The sequence below is a fragment of the Cervus elaphus genome, chromosome 20 (assembly GCF_910594005.1).
Source record: "Cervus elaphus chromosome 20, mCerEla1.1, whole genome shotgun sequence".
Taxonomy (NCBI): domain Eukaryota; kingdom Metazoa; phylum Chordata; class Mammalia; order Artiodactyla; family Cervidae; genus Cervus; species Cervus elaphus.
The window spans coordinates 128,005,795-128,030,492 of NC_057834.1; the positions used below are offsets into that span (position 1 = coordinate 128,005,795).

Sequence of the window (24,698 nt, forward strand, 5' to 3'; positions counted from 1 at the left end):
CCGCGGAACTTTGCCGCCGCCGGACTCGTAGCTTGCGGACGCGGGCGCGCAAGGCGGCACGGGTTGTTTCCGGTCGTGTCGGTGGTCTGGCTTGGCTTGCGGCGGCAGCGACGGCGGCGGCGGGGGAGGAGGAGGAGGGAAGATGGAAACGATTCTGGAGCAGCAGCGGCGCTATCATGAGGAGAAGGAACGGCTTATGGATGTCATGGCCAAAGAGATGCTCACTAAGAAGTCCACGGTGAGTGGGCCTGGGCAAGGGCTACCCTAAGGCCGGACCCCCTGCCCGGGTTTAACCTCAGAGCTTTTTTCAGCCCTGCCCCGCTCCGAGCCCTTCGGGAGATTCCCTCCCCGAACTCAGGCCTAGGTAACCATTCCCCGGGCCCAGCGCCCAGAGGCCTCTCTGCTTGGGCCGCTAAGACCCTAGCGGGTAAGCTCCGCCCTCGGGCGGCCTTCCCCAACTCCAGAATTCCGACTAACGACGTCTATGTCACCTTTTGCCTTTCTTCAGCTCCGGGACCAGATCAATTCTGACCACCGCACACGGGCCATGCAAGATGTGAGTGTCCCGCTGTCCGCTTTTCTTTAGGCGCGATGGACTGGAAGAGGAGGGAGTGGGTGCAGGGACAAAGGTAGCCGATTGGCCAGTCGAGGGGTTTGTATGCCTGCCAAATGTCCACGCGCTGCCAAACCTGAGGATGCTCAACCACCCTTACTCGCTTCTCCGAATGGAGAACTCACTCATTTTTAATTACTAGAGATCCGCTTTATAGCATCCTGTGTCCCATGGCTGTGCAAAGAGTGGTTATGAGGTGTCAATGCCTCGGGCTTAGAAGGTACTCTCCTCCCCCATAGAAAAGAATAAAAGACCCTAATCAGAGTTTCTGATTTAGGGTAGATAAATGAGCATTACTATCCAAAGTACTCTGAAAACAAAAGATTTTTTAATTTTGTTTTGGAAATTACTTGTTGGCAAAAATCTGACTTGATCTGATCAGATGAGAGGTTTTTTATGGCCTTTATTCCATTTAATAAATAACATAACTTTCAGTGCAGAACTAATTAACGTGTTTTCCAGACCTCGCTAGGGATATTTCATGTAGTACCTTCCTGAACTTAAAAATTCCAAATTCTGAAGCAAACCTGGTCCCAAAAGTTTTGGAGAATGGGCTATGTACTTGTGCCATCCTGAATTTGAACCCAAAGGAAGCTGTGTGATGTTTTACTTAGCCTGAGCACTCCTTAGTCAAGCCTTTGCAATAGTGAAAGTCATCTTGAACTACCCTTTTATCTTTGAGGGTCTTTGATGGGAACTGCTGTTTTCCAAAGAGTGACTCTCTTACATGATTCTCTTTTACAGTACTTCTATTTTTAGTTGATAACTCTATCAGACTCTTGCAGCCCAACAGACTGTAGCCCATCAGGCTCCTCTGTCCATGGGATTTCCCAGTCAAGAGTACTAGAGTGGATTGCCATTTCCTTTTCCCGACCCAGGGATCCAACCTACCTCTTGTGCAATGGCAGACGGACTCTTTACCACTGACCCACCAGGGAAGCCTGTGACTTTTCTAGGGAAAGTTAAATATAGGAACTCTCTGTCACCCCTCAAAACACATCACTTAGGTAATCTTCAGAGTGACCTATTTTAAAAATTAGCTAGGAGCCAGTGCTCTGTTTAAGGGTACCAGAAAGCATAAGAACTTTTAATACCACATCTCTTGATATTTTCCTGGGATTTGACTAGAGAGCCCTTGCTGGTTGCTTGGGTCTCAGTTGTACGGATTGCTTCATTCTGATGGATTTGTGTTTGCCTTTCAGAGGTATATGGAAGTCAGTGGGAATCTGAGGGATTTGTATGATGACAAGGATGGGTAAGTGACAGTCACCTTCAGTGACAGGAATTATTGCTTTTGAGGGCCCATGGTTAAAGGACTGACTCTGTGCTCCATGTTTTCTGGATTTTTTTCTGAAATTGCAGGTTACGAAAAGAGGAGCTCAATGCCATTTCAGGACCCAATGAGTTTGCTGAATTCTATAATAGACTCAAACAAATAAAGGAATTCCACCGGAAGCACCCAAATGAGGTATGACCTTGGAAAGTTTTTTCTCCAGACCTGTCCAAAGAGCATACAAAGGACATGTGTACGGAAAATGGAGACTGCCACTTAGATGTCCTTTCAAAAAAGAACTTACCAGTTAGCTATAAGCAGTATAGTTAGGTGACATCCTGCAACTCCCAAGTTCTTTTAGAATCTCCCTCAGCTTTAAGCTAAAGCCATTCTCTTTGGGCTTCCCAGGTGGCTCTGGTGGTAAAGAAGCTGCCTGCTAATTCCCTGGTGGCCCAGTGGTAAAGACTCTGCCTGCACTGCAGGAGCCACAGGTTCAATCCTTGGGTCAGGAAGATCCCCCGGGGGAGGAAACGGCAACCCACTCCAGTATTCTTGCCTGGGAAGTCCCATGGACAGAGGAGCTTGGCAGGCTAAGTCCATGGAGTCACAAAGAATCGGACTCGACTGAAGCGACTGAACGTGCATGTTCTCTTCTTGGGAAGCCTGTAGCCAGTGGCTGAGCCCGGCGGGAGGGGGTGTACCACGGCTTGGTATTTCTGCCCAATGTGAGACTTTGAGTGAGTAATCTTTGCTCCTCACTGAATTGGTCAAGATTTTGTCTTATCTGCATCATGGTCTAGGCTCTCCTGTTCCATTGTTCCATCCTGCTCTCTCTCTTCTTTTTTTTTTTTTTTTTGTGGCCGCACCTCGTAGTACATGGGATCTTAGTTCCCCGAACAGGGATCAAACCTGTGTCCCCTGCATTGGAAGCATGGAGTCTTAACCACTGAATTGCCAGGGAAGTGCCCCTTTTCTTTTTATCTTTCATGGGTAATCCCTCCTCCCCACCCCACGGGCCAATAAACCACTTGTGTTCCTATCTTGAAATCTGCTACCTAGAGGAACTAACACAAAGAGGCTTTACTCACTTCCATTGATCATTACCCCTTCATGATTCAGCCCAGAGACCAGCTCTTTCATGGAAATTGCTTCCTAGTCTGTCTCACTCCCCTAGTTAATCCCAGTTAATCCTTCCTTTATGATCCTGTCACGCTCTGTGACAGTGAATGTCTGCCCCACTGTATTGTAAGATTATGAGGAGCAGGGATTACATCTCAGTTGTTGAGAACTCATTAAACATCTTGCACAACTGACCAAAGGAGTTCTAGGGGAAAGTGGGAGTGAGGCATGACTATAGAAGTGGAGAGATGGGTCAGTAATTGCTTTTATGACTCTGTACCTGAAAAGTTGTTTTTTCCCTTGATAGAAATAAGGAAGAAAGAACCCATATGCACTGGAAGTGGATTTTTATGTATGTAGATTTTCAGGTGATGATACACCTAGGTAGAAGTGTCCTATGAGCGACTGAAGTTAGTGACTGGGGCTTGAGAGTCATCACATGGACTTGATGGTTGAAGCTGTGAATCATGGAGTTCTGGGAGGGAGATTGTGAAGGGAGACGGTCAGCTTCTGTGCCCTGGGGCACACTCACAGTAAGGCACTTCATGGAAAGGGGGCCTGGGAAGCCTTACAGCACAGGTCAGTTGGCAGCTCCAGGTAATGTCTTATGGAAGCTCAGCAAATGAGCCTCAGAAAGGAAGTGACTGGTATCAACTGTTACTGCTTGGTAACTGCCAGGACTGCTGCTCGGTGGAAGTGGCGGGAGTGGAAATTTGGGAAATCTGGTCACAGGGAGCACTTGTGAATAGTGGGGAAACGGTAGTGTGTGGTGTTTTAACATGCATTTGAGAGACTGGCAGGAAAAAGGAGAGGAGAAGTAGAAGTAGGATCATAGGGCAGATAGGAAGGTGTCCATATGTAAAGGAATGGGTAGAAAAATAAGAGACTGAAAATATTAGGCAGGAGAGGTTACTTAGTGGAGGTACATAAATGTCTCCTCACTCCCTTTGGAAGGTAGAGTATTCAGTCTTTTGCTAACCAAGAGAGAAGACGTGAGTACCATTTTGGTGTGTTAACCTTATCCCAGCTTTGGTGGAAAAGTGATAAGGGATAAATGGTTAAATAAATGATTAGAAGGATGCTCAGGATACACTTAAGGGGAAAAAAATTTAAATCCAATTATGTGAGAAGCAAAGTAATAATCTTGGTACTTGTCAGTGTTATGGTTGCACAAATACATATATATAAATGCACAGAGCAATGGTTTCCAAATTTTGCTGTGCATTTGAATCTGAGGGTCTCTAAAAAGCGCTGGTACCTCCCCCCACTTCTCATTTAATTGGTATCAAGTATGTCAGGACTTTTTTAGTGCTCTCTCAGGTGATTCTAATATGCAGCAAAGTTTGAGAATGGCTGACATCTAAAATTTTTTAAATGGTCTGTACACAGTGGTTATCTACTTGCAGTACAATTTTTTTTTTGGTGGAGGAAGGTTGGGGGTGGGAGTGTTCTTCAAGACACGTGGGATCTTAGTTCCCCGATCAGGGATCGAACTCGTGCCCCCTGCATTGTAAGCGCCGAATCTTAAACACTGGAGCACCAGAGAATTCCTTCGCAGGAGAACTATTAAAGGGGGACCTTGATTTTTGTTTTTCATTCTGTCTTTTTATGTTATTTGAACTTTTGTGAATGTTATTTTAGCAAATTTTAGTTAAACAATGGCAGAATGCAAAGGAAAAAGCAGGGTAATTGGAAAACAGAAGTAAACTCCTAATGAAAAATCCAAGCCAAGTAAAGCATTAGAAATCCAACTTTCTCTATAGCCCATTCTGTGGTATTGCAACTTTTTTTTTTTTTTTCTTTTCAGTTGGTAACTTTAATTATTGTTAAGACTCCGTCACGCCTGCTTATTAGCAATTATGCATGGCATCTCCCAGGGTGCTGTGGGCCTTCCCGTTTTCCTTCCTTCTCCAGGGACAGCAGGTTTGCGCACTGCTGCCTTCAGGTGCCCACAGAAGCAGTACTAGCCACACGGTGGCTCCTATTGCTCCCTCCATAGCCTGGACTTCTCCCTGCCTGCGGGCTCAGTCGTGTCCGACTCTTTGCAGCCCCACAGACTGTAGCCCACCAGGCTCCTCTGTCCGTGGGGTTTCCCAGGCAAGAATACTGGAGTGGGTTGCCATTTCCTGCTCCAGGGGTATTGCAACTTTTATGTTGAAAAATCCACCTGAGCTTTTGTCTTTTTTGCATCAGATCTGTGTTCCAATGTCAGTGGAATTTGAGGAGCTCCTAAAGGCACGAGAGAATCCAAGTGAAGAAGCACAAAGTAAGTAGGGTTTAATGCTTCTCTCCAGCACTGACAGAAGTTTAGGCAAATAACAGAGCTCAGATTTGCCCTCAGAGCCCTGGGAAATGGCCCCACAGAAATGTATAGCTGGGTTCTCCTACTGATGTTCTGTTAGACTAAAGAAAAGCCTGGACTAGATTGTCATCCTAAACTGGCATTGGACACAGTATTCATTTTGTGCTCATCCAACGTAAATGCATTGGCTGAGTCCCTTTTCAGTCTGCGAGCAGAGAGAGGGTGTTTGGGTAAAGGGCTGCATGATGAAACAGTGCAGTCCACCTGAAAAGCCAAGTCCAAGAAAGTGGTCTTCAGTATCTGAATCATTGGTACCTCTGATTGCTTCAGACTTGGTGGAGTTCACAGATGAAGAGGGATATGGTCGTTACCTGGATCTTCATGACTGTTACCTCAAATACATTAACCTGAAGGCCTCTGAGGTAAGACCCAGGATAGGGGAGGGTGGCTCTGACTCCAGGGTGAGTCAAGACACTGGGCCGGGGCTACTAGACATGAAACAGAGTGTCTTCCTTGTGTTCTGGAACTGTTGCATAAATATTAAAGTGGCGATGTGCTTTCTTGGAAGGAAACCATTTTCAAAGTGAAAATCAGGTTTCTGCAGTGAACAAATAAATCTGTTCTACTTACTAATAAATTTTGTTTTATTATTACAACAAGCCTATTTTGCTTTTGTAAAAATAAATTTTTAAAACTCCCAAATATACATCAAGCATCTGTGTGAGGTACACATAGTAGTAGGTACATAAAGATACAAAAACATAATTTCTTCCAGGAATGGCTATTTAATATCTTTAAAAAGATGCCTAAAAATAACTTACCATAAGAGATGAGATTTAATGTGACAGCCTCAGGAAAGTCGCAAGGAAGTATGTGATGAAATTCCTCTTGGAGTTGTAAGGACATGTCCCAAAAGTTGTCTGAGCTATATAAACTCCGTGAGTCCAATCCTGCTGCATTGGTCTTGTTCTCATGTGTATCCATGCACTTGGTCCAAAGATATTCAATAAGTGATTAAATAAGGGGAACAAAGGGGCACCTTCCGGGACCTTATTTTAAGATGCAGTGGATGTCAGTCTTTAAACAAGTGCCTGGTATGTAGTAATGTTGAAGAGATATTTCTTTTAGCCTATGGTTTATTGATTTGATCTTTATTTTTCCAGGTTAATTTTGTGTCTCATATTCTACTTAGTCCAGTGGAATTAACACGCAGTTAATATAGGAATTAAATGATAGGGGAAAAAAAGGGTAAAGTGAGTTGGGCTCAATTTTGATCTCATTTATCGGAGATTATATTGTTAGGCTCAATTTTGACCTCATTTATTGGGATTATGTTGTAACTTGGTGCAAACACCTAACTGAATCTCTTGTCATTTCTCTTTTCAGAAGCTGGATTATATCACTTACCTGTCCATCTTTGACCAGTTGTTTGACATTCCTAAAGAAAGGAAGAATGCCGAGTACAAGAGGTAGGCATCACTAGCTTCCAGGCCTCTACTGAATGTGACTAGGAGATTATTTTAACAAGAAGATTTGAGGGCAGTTTTGAATCTTGTTTCACGAAAGGCATATGTGAATGACTTCCAGGTTTATGGGAGAATATGAATTTTAAAGATGGTTTTAAAATCATAACACTTTGGGACTTTCTTGGTGGTAGAGTGGATAAGAATCTGCTTGCCAATGCAGGGAACACGGGTTTGATCCTTGTTCCTGGAAGATTCCACATGGAGCAGCCCCTGTACCACAAGTATCGAGTCCACCCTCTAGAGCCCAAGTGCCGCAACTAGTGAGTCTGGGCACCCTAGAGGCCACACACCGAGACTGTTGAGTCTGTGTGCTGCAACTGCTGAAGCATATGTGCTTAGAGCTTATGCTTTGCAACAAGAGAAGCCCCCACAATGAGAAGCCTGTGCACTGCAACGAACAGTAGCCCCCGCTTGCCGTAGCTAGAGAAAGCCCTCGCGGCAGTGAAGACCCAGTGCAACCAAAACAATAAATGATTAATTAATTTAAAAATAAAATTAAAATCATAATACTTTGGCTCTGGAAGAATATGTGTCTATGGGCACATCTGTGATCTTAGGCCCATACTGTTCTTAATTTTGTCTCAGTGTAGAAGGAAGTCTCCCACCCAGGTGCCTCTGTCTTTGGAATTGAGCAGAGTGGGGGAAAAATTAAACTTTCTCAGAGGTGCCTAGGTCTGATGTATAGATGTTACGTTTTATTTGTGTTGTTTTGCCCCTAGTTAGTAATCTGTACTCTGCCTTCCTCTCTTTTTCTCGTTTTCTTTTTACCTGAAATCTTTCTTATGTGTGAGTTAAGACTGTAGTATTTGGAATTGTATCTTGAGGATGAAAGAAGATAGGAAAGGTCAGAATCAAGATGACATATTATGGAGAAGGAAATGGCAACCCACTCCAGTATTCTTGCCTGGAAAAGTCCATGGACAGAGGAGTCTGGCGGGCTGAAGTCCATGGGATTACATGACTGAGCATGTGTGCACAAGGGTGGAGGGAAATGGGTTGGTAGCAATAAAGCGGTAGAACTAAAAAAAAAAAAAAAAAAGATGACATATTAGAAGAAAGCCAATTGTAAGCTCATTTTTATTACTTTAAAAGACTAGTACCACTGGAGTTATAAGTATATTTTGTAGGGCATAACAGTATATCAGAAATAGAAACCTTGCTGTCTCTATTACTTATTCCTCTATAGATATCTGGAGATGCTGCTTGAATACCTTCAGGATTACACAGATAGAGTGAAGCCTCTTCAAGATCAGAATGAACTTTTTGGGAAAATTCAAAATGAGTTTGAGAAGAAGTGGGAGAATGGTACTTTTCCTGGATGGCCGGTGAGCTTCAGTGGGGGGTTTGGGTGGAGGACATTTCAGGGAAGTGAACTATTTTACTTTAATCTTGAGCCTCTGCTTTAGGCCTTCGGATGCTGGTCCCTTGGGATCAGTTGTAGCCAGGAGGTATTCTCTGCCAAGTATGCTGGGTTTTCCCTGTGTACTTTGGAAAGAGATTTGTCAGGGCCCACTTGCCATTGGTTGGGTCCAACATTTTCACCAACCGTATCATTACTGCTCTGTGGTTCCTACTGACCAAAGGCTGATATAATTATGTGCTAGAAATCTTTACTACATATTTTCATTCCTGGGGACAAACATGAATTTTTTCTGAAATCTCTGGGAGAGTTGGACCATCTAGTTTTAGTTGGTTTTTTTTTTCTTCTTCTTCTTCTTTTTGCTCCGCTCTTATAGGCATTTGATTTTCACTCATACATGTTTATAAGGGGCCAGCCAGCACCTGGTACACACACACCTCATCTTACTGCACTTAGCTTTCTTACACTTCTCAGATGGTGCATTTTTTTTTTTTACAAATGCAGCAACCCCCTCCATCAGACAAGTCTATTATTGCCACTTTTCATTTTGTTATGGTGGTCTTTGATTTTTATTACTACCAAGACTCAGATAGTGGGTTAGCATTTTTTCGCAATAAAATTTTTTTTAACTAAGACATGTACATTTCTTTTTGGACATAATGGGATTGTGCAGTTAATAGACTACAGTATAGTGTAAACATAACTTTTGTATGCACTGGGAAACCAGGAAGAATCATGGGACTCACTTCATTGTGATAATTGTTTTACTGCAATGGTCTGGAACTGAACCTGCAATATTTCTGAGGTATGCCTGTAATTTAGATGACTCCCTTGCCTTTGTTCTAATCTTGGGTCTTAATAAACATCATATTGTTTTTCCAGAAAGAAACAAGCAGTGCCCTGACCCATGCTGGAGCCCATCTTGACCTCTCTGCATTCTCCTCCTGGGAGGTATGTTTTCTTTAGCCTGTGCTGGTCTTGCCTGTTCACGCCTCAGAGGGGTCACTTGATCTCCTAACACTACAGACTTATTATGGTAAGACATCAATCCTTGAGGCAAGCATCTACGAAGAATGTAGAAAGATGAAAAGGGGAAAAAAAAAAAGCTTATCCAATTTCTTTGAAAACTGTTAACTAAAAATTAACCATCTTAAGCTACAGTGGAAGTAGTGGAACACAGTGAATATGGTTACGTATGAACTTAACCGCAGAGTCGGTCCTTTGGAGAGTTGGAGCATCCTGCTAGGAGACTGGCTATGGAATGCGCGGTCTTGCCGCTATTTTAGAAACACCCACACACCAGCTTGCAAACCTAAGTTTGAGCATTTGTTGTTTCTCCAAGTCTATTTATATAAAATTGTAATTTGTTTCTTTCATATAGGAATTGGCCTCCCTGGGTCTGGACAGATTGAAATCTGCCCTCCTGGCTTTAGGCCTGAAGTGTGGCGGGTAAGAGGCTTTTTCTATCAGGACTGTCTCGTGTACTTTGTGTTTCACGATCTAAGTGGCTCCAGTTCTTTCTGTCACTGCACACTGCAAAGAGAAGCAAGCCTAGATGGTAAAGTAATCCTGAAATCCTTTTCCCCATGTGTCTCCTTAGGACCCTAGAAGAGCGAGCCCAGAGGCTATTCAGCACCAAAGGAAAGTCCCTCGAGTCACTGGACACCTCCCTGTTTGCCAAAAATCCCAAGACAAAGGGCACCAAGCGGTGAGTGGGGGGAAGGGGTTACACTGCTTACACTTTAAACTTTTTATTCTCGTGCAGAATTCGTACCACATCAGAAATTTTAAAGCCTATTTTATCACCACTATTGATCCATCAAGCTCCAGTCTGCTCTTTTTCTCTGCTAATGGCAGACAGTTCTCTCATTGTTATTATAAACCAAGGGCAGTCTGTACTCAGGTGTCTGAGAGTAGGTGACATCTCCATAAAGTTGGAACTGTGCCTCAGCTACCTTTTGTTACCTCTGTAGGTTATAGAGGGTAGGTTGGTTCAAAAATGTTCATCTAAGTGCATTTTTGCTAATAACAGTTGAATCTTTTCCTGAGCCACTTGCTCGTACTGCTGCTGCTAAGTCACTTCAGTCGTGTCCAACTCTGCGACCCCATAGCTGGCAGCCCACCAGGCTCCCCCATCCCTGGGATTCTCCAGGCAAGAATGCTGGAGTAGGTTGCCATTTCCTTCTCCAATGCATGAAAGTGAAAAGTGAAAGTGAAGTCACTCAGTCGTGTCCGACTCTTAGCGACCCCATGGACTGCAGCCTACCAGGCTCCTCCATCCATGGGATTTTCCAGGCAAGAGAACTGGAGTGGAGTGCCATTGCCTTCTCTGACATGCTTGTACAGTGTATTTTTTTTTATATGTGGTTTTGCTAATTCTCAAAACAACCTTGAAAAGTATTTGTTATCCTCATCTTTGACAGATAAGGACTTAGAAAAGTTATACCTGTTATCTCACAGTTACTAAGTAGCAAGGTCAGGATTTGGGCCTAAGTCTGCCCGTTCCAGAGCTTCCCCTTCTGTACCACATTTCCTTTGTATAGAAAATTGATAGGAATTTAAATACACAGATATGCTTTTCACTCTCTAGAATGAGATTGAAGAGGAAGCTTCTGTGCATTCTAAGAAATAATCTCAGGGGAATTACCTGACAGTCCAGTAGTTTAGACTCCTCACTTCCACTACAGGGGGCCTGGGTTTGATCCTTGCTTGGGAAACTAAGATCCTGCAAGCCACATGGCATGGCCAAAAATATTTTTTAAATTAAAAAAAAAAGGAAATATCAGCAAGTCCTGACCAGAACATTTGCTTTCACAACGTGGTATTTCTCTTGTGCTTGTAATTTTAAATGCACCTATGGAATAAATGTTCCCAGATATAGAGAACATGGCGTTGGGTGAAAGAACCCTTGAGTGATACGGTTTGTTTCTTATTTCCAGAGACACTGAGAGGAACAAAGACATTGCTTTCCTTGAAGCCCAGATCTACGAATATGTAGAGATTCTTGGGGTAAGTGACTCTGCTGAGGGTTATAAATGCTCCAAGTTGTGGAAGTAAGAGAAATATGAACTTGTAGGATATTTTTTAGGATTGCAAGAAAAGAGGTACATATCAAACTACTTCAGCAGAAAATTGGTGTTCTCCCAGGGTACTTAGCCCTTCACTGAGGTCCTGTTCTGTTGTTAGGGGTCTGTTGTTAGGTGACGTTCCTAAGTTTGCCCAATCCCCTGAGGCTAGGTGGGAGAGTAGACTCCCCTCTCAGTATAGAATCCAGGTTCTTTCCCTGAGCTCCAGAATATAGCCAGGGGTAACCTAGGAAACGGACACTCAAAAGGCAAGTAAGATGTGACAAGAGTCATCCGTTGGCTCCCTGTGTTACAGCTGCTTTGGATAAAAGGAGGTTAGCCAGACGTTGGGTACATGGGTTACATATACTCTCCGCAGTGAACTAGGACTGTGCCAGTGTGGGCAGCAGTCTGAGTTGCCAGTCCTCTGAGGACAACTGAGAGGCTAACCTTTGCCCCTGATGTAAGGTGTGCCCACAACAGCAACTCTTCATGAATGACTTACTCTAAAAAGGCGTAACTTACATGTTGACAAAGTTGTGCAGAACTTATTAGGTTTGGAGGTTAGTGGTACAGAACTGGCTGTGAGCTGCTCCTTGAGTATTCTTTCAAGAAGAAGCTGAAGGGGGTTACAGGTAGAAAAAGGCATACCTTATCAAGATGCTTATCTTAGAGAAAGCAGTGGGAGGAGCAGGAGAAAATGATTCTCTTTCAGGGAAGAGAAAATGGAAGATGGTCAGTGTCTCTGGGAGTCCTGCAGAGAGGACCAGCCTTTCTGAGTGTCTGCTTTGTGTAGTTTTCAACTGCTCTCAGAGCCTTTTCCTTACAGATGCCCACATGGTTCTTTGAGTGAGTAGGTGGCTCTGGTTCAGATAGCTGGTCCACATGTCTTTGTCTCTTGCCCTTGTTTGATGACCATGCTTATAATAACTCATAAAACTAGAGTCATTATGGGCTCCCGCTGTTACAACTACTTTGGATAAAAGGGGTTAGCCAGACATTGGATACATGGGATACTTATACTCTCCACAGTGAACTAGGACTGTGTTAGTGTGGGCAGCAGCCTGAGTTGCCAGTCCTTTGAAACGAACGCAAGGCTCTCTGTGCCCCTGACATGAAGTGTGCCCACGACTTCTAACTTGGAGAGCATTTTGCTTTCCCTGCCAGGAGGTGGCAGTATTCTCCTTGGAATTCCAGCCAGTTCCAGCCAAAGTGATTTCCAAAAGTTGATGTTGTCATGAATTGGTATTATTTTTACCGTTTCTTCACCATTTACTGACACCTGTTGGTTTCCAGATATTATGCTAAATCTTTGAGTACAGTCGTGAATGTGACAGCCTCTTACCCTTGAAAAGCCCAGTTTGTGATTGAGGGCTACAGATAACTGCAGTATAATGTGATGTTTACTATAATACATTGAGATTGGGTGGTCTAAGTAGAGAGAGGGAGATTAAGATGTTCCAGGTAGAGGAAACAGCGAGCATGAAGGTAAAATTACTGTCAAAGGAAATAATGAGAAAACAAACTGTTGTCCTTGGGTGTGTCTGGTGAGGGATGGTGTAATCAGAGAAAAATTTGGGAAGTTATTATATGTTGGGAGGTTGGACCTTGTCCTTTAAGTAGCAGAAAGCAGAGTAAGGTTTTTTTAAGCAAAGTGTGCCCTTGGATTGGTTTTCTCCAGCTGATAAATCTGGGGACAACATGGAAGCTGGACTGGAGTGAGGACAGACTCCGGACAAGTTAGAACGTTGTCCTCTTGGTGAGGGTGATAACAGTAGGAAAGAGAAAGGAAGACTGGATCAGGGAACGGTTTAGGGGCAGAAGAGAGAAGACTTCTGTTCTGCGATTGTCTCTGGCCTCAGTGAGGAACCTAGGCGAGTGCTAGGTTTAGCTTTTCCTTTTTTTTTTGACTTTTTCTTTTCAGGAAAGGTATGCTGAAGAGGAATTCTATTTGAAAGCAAGACTTTCCTTTTGTTCTGCAAGAAGGAAAACTTGATCCTTAAAAGGGAGGGATCAACAAGGGTTATAGGAAAATAGGAAATTTCCCTTCTTCTGCACTATTCTCTCACCTCCCTTTTCATTCATGGACCTGCCATAGGAACAGCGACATCTCACCCATGAAAACGTACAACGCAAGCAGGCAAGAACTGGAGAAGAGCGAGAAGAGGAAGAGGAAGAGCAGATCAGTGAGAGTGAAAGTGAAGATGAAGAGAACGAGATCATTTACAACCCCAAAAACCTGCCCCTTGGCTGGGACGGCAAAGTAAGTCTCCCACTGCCATCTTTCCCCCTTCTCATTTTGGCAGCAGATGCAGACACTGGTCTAATACTGTTTTTTTGTCTGATTTCTTCTAGCCTATTCCTTACTGGTTGTATAAGCTTCATGGCCTAAATATCAACTATAACTGTGAGATTTGTGGAAACTATACCTACCGAGGTCCTAAGGCCTTCCAGCGGCACTTTGCTGTAAGAAATTCGGTGCTTCTCCTGGACGTGGAAGCTTGAAACATGAGTCTTTTAGAGAAGAGGATAGGAGCAGCCTGAGAGGATCACTAGTGTCCAGAGCTAAAGAGAATCAGAGGAGTGGACATAAAGTCCAGCATGTGGCATTTGGCCTCTGGCAGTGGTGCCAGCCTCGGGTAGCACCTGAGACAGTTTCTGGAGGCATTCCACCACTACTATTTGAACCTCGTTTCCGTTTTCTCTTGCTTGCTTTTTCTCTCTGCCTTTCTGACTCCTTGGTCATTTCTCCTGTTGCTAGTACTCAATACCAAAGAAAGGGCTGACCGCCTTCTTCTTTGGGTCTTAAATGGGCCTTTGCCTCTTGAAAAAAAAAAAAAAGAAGAGGATGACATTTATCAAGCTATTCTTGAGAGAAGGCATTATCTGGGTGGTATTCCAGTAAGTGAATTCACGCTTGTTTTGTTTCTGCCTTCAGTTCTTAGTACTTGGAGGGAAATTTTACAGAATAGAAGGCATGCTAGATGTAGCCAAGAATGGAGAATGTATGTGAATTCCTCTTTCTCTTCCTCAGATGTGCGTGTTATTGATTCTGGGGTCTTTCTGCCAAACTCCAGTAGTCTCTAAATCTTTCTCAGTACCCCCTCCAGTGAATTGGAATTGGCATCCAGGGCCCGTGCCATCTGCCATTCCTGAGCCATACTGTCATTGCATCAGCATCCCTCCCTGGTCTCTGTCATATCCTTGCTTGTACCTGAGAAACACTTCTCCTTTACTTCTAAAGATGACACTGACTTGCCATCAGTAATGCTTACGCATGCTGGTGGTGGGGGTTGCATAGGAGGTAAGTGATGAGTTAAGAGTTGTGGCCTTGACTCAGATTTTGTCTGGATCTGAGTTTTATAAACCTGCCAGTGAGGCAAACAGTACAGTGCTGCTTTGAAGTGACCGCCTCTTGTCAGTCATAGCCAGCTGTCTGCAGACAGGAGCGTCAGAAGGAACACTGTCTTTAGGTGGAGCCTTTTGCAAAGGATTAGGAAATGGGATTAGTGCTGAATGTTCAGTCAGTCCTATTTCATGTTGTCTTCTTGCTGCTTTTCTCCCAGGAATGGCGTCATGCTCACGGCATGAGGTGTTTGGGCATCCCAAATACTGCCCACTTTGCTAATGTGACACAGATTGAAGACGCTGTCTCCTGTAAGTAATTATTTATTGTTCCCGAGGCCAGAGCTACAGTTCACTGTCCAGTATTGTCATGTGTCCAGGCCTAAGGGCAGCAGGTTGTGGGTACATACAGACTACTACAGTCCTAGATTTGTTGCTTTTTCAGGGGATGGATTAGCCAGGAGTACTGATTCTTTCCCCCTTGAGAAAAGCTCTGTGCTGAGTATAAAACTGCTTTTAACTGGGGCCTGTGAACTCCCGGATATGCGAGATTTTGAGTGCATGAGTGTATGTGTATTTTCTGAGTTGATTTTACTGTGTTAAGAACTGCAGATACAAAGGAGGAAATAGAAGTGATCTCGGTAAGCTTATTTCTGAGGTGACAGCAACATGTCAGCAAAGTACCTCTCAGAGAAAAAGCCAAGTTCAACGTGTGTCCAGAAATGTGTTGTTGAAGCTCCCAGGAACCTCAGGCTTCCTGGCTACTTGGCCAGGATAGATTTTTCCATCTTCCTCACAGTTTTCTTTCTTTTTTTTTTTTGGTCATGTTTTCACCGTCAGTGGGTTAGACTGTTAGGAAAAGAATTTTACCACTCCGCTCTGCTAAGTTGCATGCACTGCCTCTTAGCATATCACACGACGCTGTTGCCTGGTCAGCTAACTGATTTGGCTTCCACCTCTGGGGTTCATATCCTCCATGGTAAAGCCGAGTAGAAGTGACCTTCTAATGAGTTCCCCAATCCCTGACTTAACCCGTGAGTTCCAGGGACTCTTCCATTGAGTTTCTTGTGCACGGCAAGCTTTGGGGACTCCTTTTTGCTGTTTTGTCTGTGTACGCATTTACAAGTCAGGGTCATACAGTTCCTCTGATCAGAATTAATATGTATCCCATTATCATTATCCAGTTAGCCTCTTTTCATTTTTGACCTTCACTCTGTTCGGAGGAAATTAAAATAGTAATGAAATTTCGTAGAATCATAATGCTGCATTTTGAATGCTGTCGTTTTCTAGCTGCATATAGCTAATAAGTAGAACATGATTGGGGTGGGGGGTGTATTTTCTTAAATACATCCTGCAAATTGCCCGAGTTGATTTATTACTTGATACCTTGAAGTTGTAATGTAATGTTATTTTAGGCTTGCAATCCAGTTCAACTGCAAAACATATTTAATTAATTTTGTTCCATGTATTTATTTTTCCTAAGTGTTACCCCCAAATATTAAATGTTAAATAGAAGCAGGCAATAAGTCTTCCTTGCCTGAATGCTGTTTTTAAAGACCATGTAATGCAGCCTCACAAATTTTAAGGTTGACTTATGATTTTATTCAGAGAAGGCAATGGCACCCCACTCTAGTACTCTTGCCTGGAAAATCCCATGGACGGAGGAGCCTGGTAGGCTGCAGTCCATGGGGTCGCGAAGAGTCGGACATGACTGAGCGACTTCACTTTCACTTTTCAGCATTGGAGAAGGAAATGGCAACCCACTCCAGTGTTCTTGCCTGGAGAATCCCAGGGATGGGGTCGCACAGAGTCGGACATGACTGAAGTGACTTAGCAGTAGCAGTATGATTTTATTATCATATTCCACGAAAGAAAGGTGGCAACATTTTTACTACTTTTGATCAGGCCTTGGATAAAACAGCATTTCTGAATTATTTCATACTGAGTGGTAGTTTTTTTTAATGTAGTTATTTATCCTGTTAGAATTCTGTTTAGAAGTTTTGTTTTTACATTCATAAATAAAAGGTGTGCTTTTTGCTTTGCTTTCAGACGCTTGTCAGATTTAGGAATCAAAACCATATTTATGTCATGAAGTTGATCTGATTACGTGCTACATTCTCTTCTGTCATTTGAAACTTTAGATGGAGATTACTTCCTCATAGAAAGGGACTGTACTCTGAGAAGACTCTTTAGTTAATAGCCCATATGATTCCTTGAGTTAGTATGACAAAGTAGAAAACTCAATATTTTTATTCTGCATTTTACTATTTCCTTTTTCCTATTAATACTTTCTTTGATCCTGTTATTTTGTTCCTTTTTTTAAGTCTTTAGTCAAAAACTTACTTTTTTTGGAGCTACATTGATATCCTATTAGTTTCAGATGTATAATAGTGATTCAAAATTTTATAGATTGTGCTCCATTTAAAGTTATAAAATACTAGGAAATTCCCTAGCGGTCCAGTGGCTGGGGCTCCCTGCTTTCACTGCAGAAGGGCCCAGGTTTGACCCCTAGTCTGGGAACTAAGATCCTGCAAGTCACACGGCGGCGGGGGGGGGGGGGGGGTGTACTTATAAAATATTGGCAATATTGCTTGTACTGTACAACATATCCTTGTAGCTTATTTATTTTATACATTGTAGTTTGTATCTCTTAATCCCCTGCCCTTATCTTGCCACTCCCATCTCCCCCGCCCTTGCCTTTCCCCGCTGGTAACCACAAGTTCTCTCTATCTGTGAATCTGTTTCTGTTTTGTTATATTCATTTGTTGGTTTTATTTTTTAGGTTCCACATATAAGGGATAATATTTAGTATTTGTCTTTTTCTGCCTCACTTATTTCATTAAGCTTAATGCCCTCCAGGTCCATCATGTTGTTGCATGTAGCACAATTTCATTCTTTTTTTATGCCTGAGTAGTATTCCATTGTGTGTGTGTGTGTGTGTGTGTGTGTGTGTGTGTGCACATGTATATCTATGTATCTATCTGTATACAGCACATCCTCTTTTGGGCTTCCCTGGTAGCACAGATGGTAAAGAATCTGCCTGCAATGCAGGAGATCTGGCTTCGATGTCTGGGTTGGGAAGATCCTTTGGAGAAGGTAATGGCAACCCACTCCACTATTCTTGCCTGGAGAATCCCACGGACAGAGGCGCCTGGCAGCTATAGTCCACGGGGTCGCAAAGAGTTGCACCTGACTGAGCAGCTAACACACGCTCCATCTCCTCTGTTCATTCGTTGGTGGACATTAAGGTTGCTTCCCTGTCTTGGCTATCGTAAAGAATGCTGCTATGAATGTTGGGAGTACATGTATCTTTTCAAATGAGTGTTTTCGTTTTCTTCTGTTATATACCCAGGAGTGGAATTGATGGATCATATGGTAGTTCTGTTTTTAGCTTTTTGAGGAACCTCCATACTATTTTCCATAGTGGCTGCACCAGTTTACATTCCCACTAACAGTGCAAGGGTACCATTTTTCTACATTTTCATCAGTATTTGTTATCTGTGGTGTTTTTGATGACAGCTATTCTGACAAGTGTGAGGTAACACCTCTTTGTGGTTTTGATTTGCATTTCTCTGACGGTTAGTGATATTGAGCATCTTTTCATGTGCCTGTTAGCCATCTGTATGTCTTCTTTGGAAAAATACCTATTCAGATTATCTGCCCACTTTTTAACCAGGTTGTGTTTTTTGTTGTTGTTGTTTAGTTTTTTTTTTTTTTCCCCTATTAAGCTGTATGAGTTGTTTACGTATTTTGAATAGTAACCCTTTATCTGTTATATCATTTATAAATATTTTCTCCTATTCAGTAGGTTTCATACTTAATGTCTATTTGTTTTGAATTCTGGTATGGACATGTTGATTCCAGTTGTAATTAAACTTTGTGTCTTGCATTTCTGCCAGTTTTGTGTTATTTGAGCCACATAAACTCAATATTATATTGTAACCTTATTTATCACTCCCATTTTCTTTCTGAAATTCCTGTTATCTGATAGCTTGTTTGTTCTACTGTAATAGACCATTTACCCAGTTATCAAAATATTGGCAGCAAATGTGGGCTCTTTTTTACCCTAGTTGTCAATATTCATCCTTGTATGGGGTAAGCTCTTTACACGCAGTGTATTAATTGATCTATCTATTTCTATTTAACTCCTTGTTTTCTTGTTAGATTTCTCACAAAGATTATATAGTAAATTGGAATCTATTCCTTTCATACAGGTGTTTTCCTAACATTTCTAACTTTAATGTTTCATCTAACAGTTTATTTCTGCTACTGATTTCTGTTATCTATTATTAGTATGTGTCATTCTGTTGAGTTATTTATAGGAGGTGATTATATTGGTGATCTGAAACAGTAAATTCTATACATCTTACTCATAATGATTCAGTAGACTAAGTGTTTATTCTTATATGAATATTCTTATCACCTTGTTTACAAAAAGTGGTTTTTCTGCTTTCAGATTCCCATTATCTCCTTTTTTTCACTTTTAAAAAATTGTAGTTGACTTAAAATATTATATAATTTTCATGCATACAATGTAGTGACTCAAAATTTTTAAAGATTATACTCCATTTATAGTTACTTTAAAATATTGGCTCAATTCCCTGTGTTGTTTCCTTGTAGCTTACTCATTTTATACATGGTAGCTTTCACCCCCATTATGTCTTGTCATGTTGTTTTTACCCAAGGACTTTGTTGATGGGTTCCCTCAAGTTCTTTATGTTTCATTCTGTTCTGCTTCAAGGGTAAGGTTGGTTCAGAACCACATTCCTAGTAGTGAAGACTCTGGAGAAGCCACCTGTTAGGGTCCAAATTGTACCTCCACCACTTCCTGGCTAGGGGACACAGGGCAAGTTACGTCTTTTAGTGCCTTGGTTTCCTTTATCTATCAATTATAGTTGTTAACAGTATACCTACTTCAGAGAGTTGTCTCAAATGAAATAATATATAGATTAAATGAAATAATATAGGTGAAGTGCTACAGCATGCCTGACCACAATGTGGAATGTATTCAGTGAGAAAGCATGAGCTGCCATCATCAGCAGCTTCCCTTGTGGGCTCCTCTACAGAGTCCGAGGCATGGTATCAAGTGACCTTTATCTTTCATGTGGAGTTTAATCTTCCTATTGCTAGCTACCATATGCCAGATGCTTGGTATATGCCAGGCAAATGGGAGATTTTTACACTCATTTAATCTTCAGAGCAATCAGTGAGGTAGAAGATCACGCACATTTTCAGAGGAGGAAAAATGAGGTCAGTCTTTCAAGGTCATGTAGCATAAGAAAAGAAAGCCAGGGATCAATCGCATGTCTGTTTTACCACAGTCTTTTCTCTTCCCATAATCCTATACTGCCTTCTTTTAAATTACCCCTGTAGATGTTTTTGAGTTGATCATTAAGGGCATTTCATAAAGAAACTTTATAAATTGTCGCTTTAGTGATACAAATTTTTAGAAAAGAAAAAAAATTTTTTTCCAGAATATTATTGGCAGCCTCACCATTCAAAATGTTATCCATATTTATCTCCTTGTTCAGATGTCTAGGTTTATCAGTTTCTCTCATATTATTATTGCCACATCTTTGATACGGTATATCGTTTCCACCCATAATGACCTCCCTTGATACTTGTAGGTCATTTGTGTAGCATTTATAGTTTCACTTCTATCTCAGTATCACTTTCTTTTTTCATCACCTCCCCTCTCCTTTTTTTCCCCAGGGATTACTCCTTTTTAAGTATCTAGATTAACTCTCTGGCTTCCTTTCAGACTTTCAGTAACAGGTAGTTACATACATCTTGACTCCCACAGGATCATGACAGATTTTTATCTCAGGTATCTCACTACTAATAGGCATCAATTAATTATTTTTTAAATTAAATTTATTTTTAATTTAAGGATAATGACTTTACGATATTGTATTGGTTTCTGCCACACATGAACATGAATCAGCTATGGGTATAATCAATTAATTATTAAATTGAATTTAATTCTATTATTCTGTAGAGTGTGTGCAATTTTTCTTCATTTCCCATTGGTAGAATAATTATTTTTTATTAAAATTTCATGTGTGGTTTTTGGATTTGGGTTTTTTTTTAAGCATCTAAACTAGACATCATAAGGATTTTTGGCTGTGAGGAAGAGAGCCCCTTAAAACCTAACCCCGTAGAGGAAAAAAAAAAAAAAAAACCTAACCCCGTGCCCTTCCATCCTGTGAGGGAGAGCGTGCTTTTCCAGCTGTGCTTTCGTCTGCGTGTGCGCCTTCCCCACTTCGTTGTGTCTTCTCTCTAAGCCTTAGCTCACAGCGAAGGCGACTCTAGCCCTTGCGCTGGGTGACCTTTTTCAATGTTCAGAGCCTGCCTTCATGCAGTTCATTCTCTCATGTCTCGATTTCTAATATCAGGGAAGGACAGAAGGAAGATGTAGCTGGGTTAGGTTCCATCTGTTGCACAGTCAGCTGTCACTTCAGTAACTGGCAGCAGAAGTGGCTCCTTGTTAGATCAGGATCGCTGCTCCCAGAGCGCCTTGGGAAGACAGGTGCCCTAGTGGGAGTGGCAGGGAGCGGGCCATGGGTACAGCTGTCACACCGGGTGTCCTTGGCTTTGTTTTAGGTCATTCTGTTGAAGTTTTTCTGTGGCATTTTTAGCAGGAGGGATTCAGTACAGTAGTTTTTTATTTTTGTTTTTTTTTTAACTTAAGGATTTGACGTATCAATTCATTATTTTAATCATTCCATTGTTCCAGACTTATGAATCATAAGTTGAACAAAAGACAGCTAAGAAAGAGCCCTGTGGAACTTCTCACAAGAGATTTCTCATTTAGGTGGTTGGTCACAATTGACCACTAGGTATAAGTCTATTAAACTTAATGAACTAATGGCCTCAGCTTCAGATATCATCATCTTGTTTATGACAATATCATGAGAGATACATTTTCATGGATTCAAGGGACATTGCCTGTGAGAGCAATCACTTTTCTAAAACCATGATATCCTGTGTCTATAGCTTGTATCGTATTGGCTATTCCATCAAGAATAGGAAATTCAGGGACTTCCCTGGTGATCCATTGTCTCAGAATCTGTGCTCCCAATGCAGGGGGCCCAGGTTTGATCCCTGGTCAGGGAACTAGATCCCACATGCTACAACTGAAGATTCCTCACAGTGTAGTGAAGGTCTGAGACCCCATGTGGCACAACTAAGACCCAATGCCACATGAATATGCTTTAAAAAAAAAAAAAAAGATTTCAGCTAATTTAAGGCAATTAGCCAGGAAGGAAAAGATGATTAGTTGAGTGCCTGTACACCAGGCAAAGTTAAGCACTTATATATTGTCTGATTTACTATTAATATTTCTTCACCCATCTTAGACTTCAGCTTTCTCTATGATATTTCTTCTAATCTTGTCACGTTTAGAGATTCTTCTACTTGATGAGAAATGTGAAAGCTTATAAGACTCAAGTGGGCAGGGAGGAGGATATGATATGTACATTAAACATGGATTTTGGTCTTGTAAAAAAAAAAAAAAAAGACTCAAGTGGTTGTTCCGTTTCACTGTCATCTTAACCTTCGTAGCAGCGACCTGTCCCATCTGTCATACATCGCCCTTTGTTCTAAGGGTGCACCTTCTAAACAACATTCTTAGAAGTTTAAGTTGTTCTTTCCCTAGTTTTGTATCTGTCCTGTCTTTGCACATGTCTAATCCCTTCCTCTGGAGCTATGGTAGTGTCTGTAGATGTCTTTCCCTCTTCGTGTTCATTAGACTTGAACTGTCAGAATTATTCTTCTAATGTCTTCAGTGTTTATTGAGCCATCTTATCTTTCAGACTCTTTGGCCATGATATTTCAGTGTTTTTTTTTCCTCTGAATTTTTTGAAATACATGCATCAGACCCCAAGTAGACATATTTGACAATGTCTAGTGTTCTCTTGGACCTTCCTGATAACTCAGCTGGTAAAGAATACGCCTTCAATGCAGGAAACCCTGGTTCGATTCCTGGGTTGGGAAGATTCCCCTGGAGAAGGGATAGGCTACCCACTCAAGTATTGTTGAGTTTCCCTGGTAGCTCAGATGGTAAAGAATCCACCTGCAATGTGAGAGACCTGGGTTTCATTCCTGGTAGGAGACATTTCCCTGGAGGAGGGCATGACAACCCACTCCATTATTCTTCCCTGGAAAATCCCCATGGATAGAGGAGCCTGGCAGGCTACAGTCCATGGAGTCAGACATGACTAAGTGAGTAAGCACAGCATTCTCTTTCTCTTCTATTATGAACTTTAAAACAGTAAGGTCACTTTTTCCAGTAATTCCTATATTTTGTACCATACTAACTTTTCCTTTGAGAGTATCAGTTCTCAATTCTAAGAGGTGTTTGGTTATATATGATCCAACTTTTATTTTACAACAAAGCAAACATTATGGTAAATTTTGCAATGAAAGAGGTTTGTCCACAGGCAGTCCAGAACCAAAATTGCCATTTGGGGTAGGCAGATGTCTTGAGGACAGGCACTCGGGGGATCCTAATGAGGGATATGTTGTAACACCCTGTACCCAGTGGATACTCAGTGGAATCTGATTGCTGATCACTTCTCGTCCTGCAGTGTGGGCCAAGCTGAAACTGCAGAAGGCGTCGGAACGATGGCAGCCTGACACTGAGGTGAGTGCTTATGTAGCATTGGGTGTAACGTCAAGCCACAGAGTCCCTTGTGGTGCAGAAGGGAGTGAGAGACAGCCCCTGGTTCACTGTAGCAGGAAGTGTAGTGTGACAATATCTCTAATCGGCTCTTGACTTGTAAGCCTAATTTATTTGTGATATTACATGTGTCAGACTTCAAATCTGTGTCTTAAGACAGGTTATATTCTCCCATTGAAATTTTGAAGTGGCAAGCAGGAGTACCCTGTGTCTTGTCCTGCCCTCAGGATTCATAAGCTAAGAGGTTGAAAATCTGTGTAATATGTTAGATCTCCCTTGAGGAGAGCATCTGATGAGATTGCTCATGGGGTGGGGAGGCGTCTTGTTGGCCTTAGGATGGTCATCCCTAACAGCAGATTTCAGAGATGAGGAGTGGTAGGTATGTGAGATATGATAGCTGCTTCCTCTTAGGTCAGTGGCGTTCAGTGTTCCTTTTGTTAGCAGCATAGCCCTTCTCATAGAAAAAAGCAGAACTCCTCTGGATGTGGAGAAGCTCAGTCCTCTTGGCCTTTATCAACTGTAGTGGCCTCTTAGGCAGAAACCTAGGGTTCTTGGGACCCATTTGAAAACCATGTCTTAAATGAGCCTTTCTCAGCCAGAGTTCCTCATCTTACACACAGAAAGTGATTGAATACACAATTTTCTCAGATATCCCCAAGGATCAGTCATAATTGGTACCATTCTAGATGTCTAGTGGATGCTGTGGGCAGTAGAGCAGAACCCCAGTTGAGAAAGGCTGCTTTAGATGAATGGCATGGAATCAGGCCAGGATGAGCTCAGGTACCCAGAGGCTGGTCTGAATATTTCTCCCAGGAGTTGTACTTAATGGCATCCTTCTTCCCTTTTAGGAAGAGTATGAAGACTCCAGTGGGAATGTTGTGAATAAGAAGACATACGAGGATCTGAAAAGACAAGGACTGCTCTAGTGTTTGGGGATGTGTCTCAGCTGTGGGCCTTGCCCAGGCTTCCCTAAGATCTGCTTTTTCTATTTCTCCCAATCAAATGCTCCTAAAGACTCTTTGCTACTTAGTCTTAACGGACTAGCATGCATCTTGTAGAAACAAGGCATGCTGGCAGATTGCAGGGTTGAGATGTGTTTTATCTTTGTTTTATATTAAAGAAGATTCTGTTGGAAAATAATGTTCGTTCTGAATGTGTCTTGTGAAGCCAAGAATCATGAACCAATTCGGTCCTCTAGTTCATAACACCTCCTTACTTCTTTCTCACAGACTTGAGAAGCAACTAAATTGATGAGCACCTATTATGTTACATATATTATGCTAGGTGATTCTGACCTGGCCTCGTTCCCCACCCCCATTTGCTGCCGCCTCCCCAAATGAGCAATATCCCAGGAAAGCCCTGCCCTTAGTTGAGTCAGCCATTCGTGCACATACTGTACTAGGGAAAGATGGGGA

General features: G+C 42.2%; 1 protein-coding gene across 1 annotated transcript; it reads left to right on the forward strand.

Moving 5' to 3' along the window:
* Nucleotides 1–20: 20 nt before the first annotated feature.
* On the forward strand, nt 21–24,423 carry SF3A3 (splicing factor 3a subunit 3). Its single transcript, XM_043875909.1, has 17 exons — nt 21–238; nt 509–556; nt 1,816–1,868; nt 1,976–2,081; nt 5,199–5,271; nt 5,638–5,729; nt 6,694–6,776; nt 8,020–8,158; nt 9,076–9,144; nt 9,575–9,642; nt 9,794–9,901; nt 11,133–11,202; nt 13,357–13,521; nt 13,614–13,724; nt 14,825–14,915; nt 23,192–23,247; nt 24,132–24,423. The coding sequence occupies exons 1-17, from the start codon at nt 143–145 to the stop codon at nt 24,207–24,209; spliced, it is 1,506 nt and encodes a 501-aa protein (XP_043731844.1). The 5' UTR covers nt 21–142; the 3' UTR covers nt 24,210–24,423.
* Nucleotides 24,424–24,698: the final 275 nt, after the last annotated feature.